The sequence below is a fragment of the Salvelinus alpinus genome, chromosome 35, assembly GCF_045679555.1.
Source record: "Salvelinus alpinus chromosome 35, SLU_Salpinus.1, whole genome shotgun sequence".
Taxonomy (NCBI): Eukaryota; Metazoa; Chordata; class Actinopteri; order Salmoniformes; family Salmonidae; genus Salvelinus; species Salvelinus alpinus.
The window spans coordinates 15,725,622-15,733,581 of NC_092120.1; the positions used below are offsets into that span (position 1 = coordinate 15,725,622).

At 42.4% G+C, this 7,960-nt stretch overlaps 1 protein-coding gene across 2 annotated transcripts; it reads right to left on the minus strand.

Annotated features, from left to right (window-relative positions):
• Window positions 1-256: 256 nt before the first annotated feature.
• On the minus strand, window positions 257-6,303 carry LOC139564442 (sialoadhesin-like). Of its 2 annotated transcripts, none has more exons than XM_071383965.1 (8): window positions 6,224-6,303; window positions 4,550-4,948; window positions 3,436-3,747; window positions 2,962-3,225; window positions 2,309-2,581; window positions 1,731-1,821; window positions 1,264-1,429; window positions 257-1,129 (listed from the first exon to the last, which is right to left on the minus strand). In XM_071383965.1, the coding sequence occupies exons 1-8, from the start codon at window positions 6,276-6,278 to the stop codon at window positions 926-928; spliced, it is 1,764 nt and encodes a 587-aa protein (XP_071240066.1). In that variant the 5' UTR covers window positions 6,279-6,303; the 3' UTR covers window positions 257-925. The 2 variants fall into 2 exon arrangements, with proteins under 2 accessions (XP_071240066.1, XP_071240065.1); XM_071383964.1 differs by having other exon boundaries at window positions 1,722-1,821.
• Between the last annotated feature and the right edge of the window lie 1,657 nt (window positions 6,304-7,960).

The following is a 7,960-nucleotide window of genomic DNA, read 5'->3' on the forward strand; positions in this document are numbered from 1 at the left end:
CACACTCCTTTGTCCCATGCCTTTCAGCACACTTTTCATACCTCGGAATCTCCCTTCTACATACTGTTGCAACATGACCATAAACTTGGCACCTGAAACACCATAGTGGGTTCGGAACAAACGCTCTCAAGGGATGATGTATGATACTGTATATTTCAACCAGTATGGGGGTATACTCTACCACTTACTGGATTGTATTTCATGTTGGTGGTAAAATAAAATAATATAATAGAGAGGGTATAAATTCTTATCAACATTAAAAGCACAGAAAAAAGCTTTATTTTGTCACATGAATATTGAACCAGAACATACATATGGCAGCATATGAAATAGCTTGTTAGTGTAGTGACAAATTGCTTTTTTGCTTTAGTAACCATCAATCCTCTTGAGTACAGAGTCAGGCTGGGAGGTGAAGAGAGACACATTTATATAAAACATATACTAAAGTGATTGTTTTATAAGAGAGGTGTGTCTAACACCTTTATCATCATTACATCATACAATCATGTTCATCCTATCTAGAATATCATTATACAGACATTATACGTGTAATGATGCAACATGTACTGCATGAAATAGGTGAATATTGTGTGTGGACCATTATCTTCAAGTATATGCACTGATGAAGTAGCTAGGGATACTAAGTCTACAATTATGCACACAAAAGTTGTATATATATATATCATTCAAAAGGAGAGAAGGATAATCTAAATGTGCCACATAACTACTTGCTAACTATGTATAATCATGCAAACTTATATCAAGTGGATATCATATCATTGTGCCATTATCAGTCAAGCAGTATGTTCATGCTTCTATAGCTCTCTTAGCTCTCTTCCACTCCATGACATAACACTGGTCCAAGCCGTTAGTGCTAACGATCTGGACCAGAGCTATCCATGACATACCTCACTGAGAGATGAACTCAGATGATCTCCAGGTAGATAGCTGTTTCAGTGTTATTGTCAATGTAGGCAGGGCTTTGTCTGTCTCTTGTTCCTCTGTCCACCGTGCCCCCTTGACTCTCTCCTCCTCTTCTCTCCCCACCTCGTCTCTCACCTCCTCTTCTCGCTCCCCCTCTCTTCTCTCCACCTCGTCTCTCCCCACCTCGCCTCCCCATCGGATGTGTCTGAAACACAACATAATGTGGTTAATCAACCATTCAATTGGATATTTATGTTTCAATGCATAATAAAGCTTTTGTATTGTAATATACCCAATTACAAGCAAAATTATATTTTTGGTACAGAACAGTAGGTGTACCTGTTTGGTCCGGACGAAAAGAGGGGTGCAGTTCTGGTAAACCAGCTGGTAACTGCCATTGGTGTAGATGTTGTTGACCTCAGTGCAGTTGATGTAGAGGGGCATCCGATCCTGGTAGATCCCCATGTCCCCAGGATACACTGGAGGTCTGCAGGTCAGCACACGTCTTTAAGGAATGAAGGCAAAGACAAGAGTTTGGATTAGAGAGGACATCATCATGAAACATCTACTTTAAAGATTTAAGATGTCTCCTCTTGGAACGTTTTTACATGTGAATGAATAGTTCCTCTTTCATTATTCTATTCAATGTTATCTTAAATGAAACAACATATGTTTGATGTACTGGTATGTAATTTGGTTATTCCAAGTTTGCAAAACATCTGAAGTTATTGAGGCACAATGGTGGCAGACGTTAGAGAAGTCAGAGACAAGCAACTCTCAGAAAATATGTTTCTTACTTTCCGGACCTCTTTCGACAGCAGAACAGGAGAAGTAGAGAGAGGATGAAGGTGGCCAAAGAGATGCATACTGCAGGTATCACTTTCCACAGCAGAGAACCTGTCAATCAACAACAAAAACACAGCTATGTAAACTAAAGATACCACTTTTTTTGCTCTTCAACCTTCAGCAAACAGATTATCTTCTTATCTTATATTATACTGTATTATTATACTATGTTATTGGAACAGGTCAACCAACCAGTGACATTACAGGAACCATTCATACATTTGTAAAGATAATCTTAAAGAATAGGCCTTAGTGACCTTGAACGATTCATGCTTAGTATTTCACCCTCATATTTTACTCACAGTACAGATGCTGCCTACAGTACACCATGTATAATGTGTGTGCATCTCAATTGTGTTTCCCTGTTTCCACATGTCCTCACTTTCTCAAAATATATTGGAGGAGAAGGTCAGAGGTTCCTTTCTCCTCCAATGAGTTTTGAGAAGGAAGCGAGGAGAGAGGACGTGAGGAGTCAAGGAAATACAATTCAGATGCACCCATGTATTTCTCTTGTGTGGCGTGGTGTCCTGATGCTTACCGTCCTCTGCCTGAAGCAGTGTGTGGGAGTCGTTGCCCAGTGCATTAATGGCGAAGCAGTCTATCCTCAGTGGAGTGTCCATGTGGCCCCTTAGCATGGCTGTTAGTGTACCGTTCTCTGAGCCTACTGATGTGTTGTAACTGTATGGTGGAACACTACCGTTGACACTCCAGGTTACGGCAGGCCGGGGGTTGGAGTCTACAGAACAGCGACACAGAACCTCCAACCCCTCCACAACACAGTAGGAGGAGAGTTGGAGGATGACAGGCTTGTCTGGGGGATAGAAGAAGGGAGGGTGTGAGAGAGAGTGAGAAAGAAAGAGAGAGAGAGAGAGAGAGAGAGAGAGAGAGAGAGAGAGAGAGAGAGAGAGAGAGAGAGAGAGAGAGAGAGAGAGAGAGAGAGAGAGAGAGAGAGAGAGAGAGAGCATCATGGAAGGATCAGAGACATTAGAGTACGTGGGATCTACTGGAAAGGGGTCCGCCCTTAGAGGTTGTGACACCGTATTCCAAGAACAATGTAGCTTCTCAATTCAAAATATTGTTCTTGTATCACAATGTAAAGTGTAGAACTGCACAAATAGCAGCCGTTTATATCCCTACGCAGAAATTGGAAGCAAAATAATCTATCAAACATTGACTATACAGAATGCTTACATTGAATGTTTAAGGAAGTCGATCTGGACTCTGCCCGTCCAATTAGGTTCTGGGCTGTGCAGCGGACCCTCATGTCTCGGGTCACGTTGTACACCCGGACCGTGTGTGTGCGCTGGTGAAGGTCTACAGTTAGCCCATGTTGGGTGTATGACCACCTGTACTCTGTCACAGGCGGGTCAGCTTTACAGGAGCAGGCCAGTAACACGTTCAACCCCTCCTGGACAGTCAAGGTATGGACCTGGACTGTGATATCTTTTGGAGGAACTAGAGGAGAGATGCAATTGCAGTCAAGGCCAGTATACATAAAGCATCTCTGAGTTGGAGTGCTGATCTAGGATAAGCCCCCACCCCCATCCTATATAATTACAATATATAAGTAGAATCTGATCCTAGATCAGCACTCTGAAACACTATGAATATGGGCCCTGGCTTAGCATTACACACAATCATAACTTTATATAGAAAAGTACTTACATCTCACATGGAGCTCCTTTACGGTGTATACTCTTCTTCCTCCTGGAAATACTGCCTCACACCTCATTCTGGGTTTGATGCGGTACGATGCAATAAAGGTGAGAGAGGTCCGTAGTGTAGGCCCCTGGCCCTGGGGCCGGAGTACCTGCAGCTCCCCGTACTCGCTGCTTTTCTCCTGAGCTCCTCTCTCCCACCGCCACTGGAGGGTGGGTGCCTGGGAGGGACAGGAGTAACTGATGCTGCAGTTTAGTGACACCACCTGTCCTTCTGTCGCTGCCCCCACACCGTTGATCACTGGGAGCTCTGGGGACTCTGTCAGTGAGGGGGACAAAGAGAGATAAGAACTGACTTGATGAACATAGTCTAAATGGGGATAAAGTAAATGTTTAGTCCATTAGCATTAGGGATAATTCCACTCAGGTTGAGTAAACATTGGTAGATTGATGTATTAACATGAGCCATATAAAATAACTCTCTTATCACTTATGTAACATGTTAACAATGAAAAGGATAGCAGTTACTTAATCTCTATATAATAAGAGATGAGACACAGAGATTCTGTTAAATAACAAGAGATACACTAAGTGTATAAAATATTAAGAACACCTGCTCTTTCCATGACATAGACTGACCAGGTGAATCCAGGTGAAAGCTATGATCCCATATTGATTTCACCTGTTAAATCCACTTCAATCAGTGTAGATGAAGGGGAAGATTTTTATGCCTTGAGACATATATTGTGTATGTGTGCCATTCAGAGGGTGAATGGGCAAGACAAAAGTTTTATGTGCCTTTGAACGGGGTATGTTAGTAGGTGCCAGGCGGTTTGTGTGAAGAAATGCAACGCTGCTGGGTTTTTCACTCTCAACAGTTTCCTGTGTGTATCAAGAATGGTCCACCACCCAAACGACATCCAACCAACTTGACACAACTGTGGGAAGCATTGAAGTCAACACGGGCCAGCATCCCTATGGAACGCTTTTGACACCCTGTAGAGTCCATGCCCAGACTAATTGAGACTGTTCAGAGGGCAAAACGGGGGATGCAACTCAATATTAGGATGGTGTTTGGTATACTCAATGTATGTAATTATGTACGATGAGATCCCTCTCACCTGACACAACGATGTTGACACTCCTCGCATTCCCCCAGACTATCTGTCCATGGCCCTTCAAAGCCAGCTGATAGACATTGGAGTCAGCCAGGTGGACCCTGTCAATCATTACAGAGCAGTCTCCATCGTCCGTGTTTCCCCGTAGGGATGTCCGGCCCAGGAACTCCCTGCTGACTGTGGATTTGTCATCCGTACTGAAAGCTGTACTCTGCAGGACGGCGATGTGGCTAGTCCTGTAGCGCAACCTCACGCCCACCACTTTCCCCTGCCTGCCCAGGGCGGAGTGAGAGGCTGAAGGAGTGAAGGAGCAGGGGATGACCACGCAGGAGCCTGCCAAGGCAGGGACATGGTTTGGAACAGAGGGCATGGGGGACACAGCATGGGTGTCCCTCCAGAAGCCTGTTGGGATGAAGTAGTAGAGAGACATGAGCTATATCAAAAGTTAAAGCCCTGTAGTGCAACAATGTGACTGTGCAACTATGTCACTGTCTGGTAGATGTGAAGAAGATACTGTACAAGTAAAAATAGTTGCACCACACTAAAACAGAACAGAAGTAACACGTAGCATCCAACAGATAACTACTGCTGGCTAAAACTACATCCTAAAGTAATACCATGGAGGAAGAACTTTGTGTTCACATTACATTCAATCATCAATGAACAATGAAATGAAATAGAATTGTAAAAAAAATACAAATAAAAAATAATTACTCTCTGTTCAGCTGTTTGTTGCTGGGCAGTCTGACAAAACGTGATATGGTGGGACATTTCACAATAGAGTTAAATTAAGAAAAAGGGAAGGGACATGCTTTGCTTTGCTTGCATTATCATCCTACTGTACTAACATGGTCTCTTAGCTTTAATTACTTATTTTCTCACCTGTTATATTGTTGAATACACAATTGCATCAATGAATGGATAGAATTGTGCAGCAGTCATTTCCCCTCTTTTTATAGTAGTCCTGTGCCTCAATTAATGGGGAAAACTGCTCTGCAGCTCATTATCGTCATATCTAAAAAATATATACACTACCGTTCTAAAGTTTGGGGTCACCTAGACATTTTTTGTCCATTAAAATAACATCAAATTGATCAGAAATACAGTGTAGACATTGTTAATGTTGTAAATGACTATTGAAGCTGGAAACGGCAGATTTATTTTATGGAATATCTACATAGGCGTACAGAGGCCCATTATCAGCAGCCATCACTCCTGTGTTCCAATGGCACGTTGTGTTAGCTAATCCAAGTTTATTATTTTAAAAGGTTAATTGATCATTAGAAAACCCTTGGCCAGAAACAAATAACTTTCTTCTGAAACTTGTCAGTCTATTCTTGTTCTGAGAAATGAAAGCTATTCCATTCGATAAATTGCCAAGAAACTGAAGATCTCGTACAACGCTGTGTACTACTCCCTTCACAGAACAGCGCAAACTGTCTCTAACCAGAATAGAAAGAGTAGTGGGAGGCCCCGGTGCACAACTGAGCAAGAGGACAAGTACATTAGAGTGTCTAGTTTGAGAAACAGACGCCTCACAAGTCCTCAACTGGCAGCTTCATTAAGTAGTACCCGCAGAACACCAGTCTCAACATCAACAGTGAAGAGTCAATTCCGGGGTGCTGACCTTCTAGGCACATTTTAAAACATTTAAATATAACATCATAAGCAACTCACCAAAGATCACAATACACAGCAGGAGCATTCTGTCCAGACACATGACTAGAACCATGCTCAACAGACACAACAGAGGGAAGGATGGCGTGATGGAAGAAGAGGCGAGGAGGAAGTTGTTTTGGTTTCATAATGTCACGGTGTCATGAATTTATTTTAAGACCACTAAGAATTTCCCTAATAGTCTGCAGTACTATATAGTTAAGCTAACACATTTCAAATACAGTACATCTCATATTATATCATAATTTGTAATGGCATTATTGTAATACATAGGCCTATAATACACTCGTGTTATAGGCCTTGTGTCACGGCATTCATCGTGACTTGTGTCACGGCATTCATCGTGACTTGTGTCACGGCATTCATCGTGACTTGTGTCACGGCATTCATCGGAAGAAAAAGAGGAATCGTCAGACCAAAATGCAGCTGGGTACTTGTTCATCATTAATCTACTGAACTGAACACTAAATACAAAATATCAATAGGAATAACCAAAAACAGTCCTGCATGGTGAAAACACTAAACAGAAAATAACCACCCACAACTAACAGTGGGAAAACAGGCTACCTAAATATGGTTCTCAATCAGAGACAACGATAGACAGCTGCCTCTAATTGAGAACCACACCAGGCCAAACACCTTGAAATACAAAACATAGAACAAAACATTGAATGCACACCCACATCACACCCTGACCAAACCAAAAATAGAAACATACAAAGCAATCTACGGTCAGGGCGTGACACCTTGGCTGGCACACCACTTGCTATTGGCTTATGATACTGTCACGACTTCCGCCGAGGTCGGTCCCTCTCCTTGTTCGGGCGGCGTTCGGCGGTCGACGTCACCGGTCTCCCAGCCATCGCCAATCCACCTTTAATTTTCCATTTGTTATGTCTTGTTTTCCCACACACCTGGTTTGCATTCCCTCGTTACTCCTCTTGCATATAACCCTCAGTTTACTCCCATGTCTGTGTGTGGATTTGTTATGTGTAAATGTATGTGTACTCCAGGCTGGTTTGCGCCGGGATATTGTAACCCGTGTGTGTTTAGTTTTCTGAGTGCCGTGTTTTGTTCGCCTCAATAAAGGGCTCCGTTTGCTACCAATTTCTGCTCTCCTGCGCCTGACTTCCCTGCAGCCAGTTACGCACTCCATTACAGATACATTGTGTGTCTGCGCAGTGAAAATACCCTAAGTGATGATCCTACACCCGTATGAGAAGAATAACTGTTAATAAAAATCTGCCATTTTAAAAGAGTCCCATCATCCCTGAGTCGGAGGATTCCATTGCCTAAGTGACATATAAAGGAAAGAGAGACATCAGCAGTTGTGTGTGTGAGGAGATGCATGAGGACATGTGTGACTCACACTCATGCTGTTAGCCGTTTCCTCACACCACTAATTCTCTTCTCATTGACTCCCACTCGTTATTAGCTGTAGGCCGTGGCATTCATGCAGGGAAAACAATCTTAATTTGGCATAAATGGAGGTTGATAATGTAGATTGTAAAATTCAATAGAACGTTAATAATTAATAAGATAACCTGAACTTTATCCACTGACATTTCAGAGGTGGGCTACAGAAATGTATTTTGAACCTTCCAACAAAGTTCCTATTACTAGTTTTAAAGAAATATACTGAATAATGTCGGTGCACAAGCCAGGAAAAACAACATTGCATGGAATGTTTTTCATGTAAAGCTGTAGTTCTGAAAAGAACTATGAAAAACTATGTGT

Bases quoted from the DNA above. Each gene is read 5' to 3' on its own strand.
- LOC139564442 (XM_071383964.1), bottom strand. From the start codon at position 6,278: ATGGTTCTAGTCATGTGTCTGGACAGAATGCTCCTGCTGTGTATTGTG. The intron at 4,949-6,223 runs GTGAGTTGCTTA...TCATCCCAACAG, and splicing joins GCTGTGTATTGTGATCTTTG to GCTTCTGGAGGGACACCCAT. The intron at 2,582-2,961 runs GTAAGCATTCTG...TCTATCCCCCAG, and splicing joins GACTTCCTTAAACATTCAAT to ACAAGCCTGTCATCCTCCAA.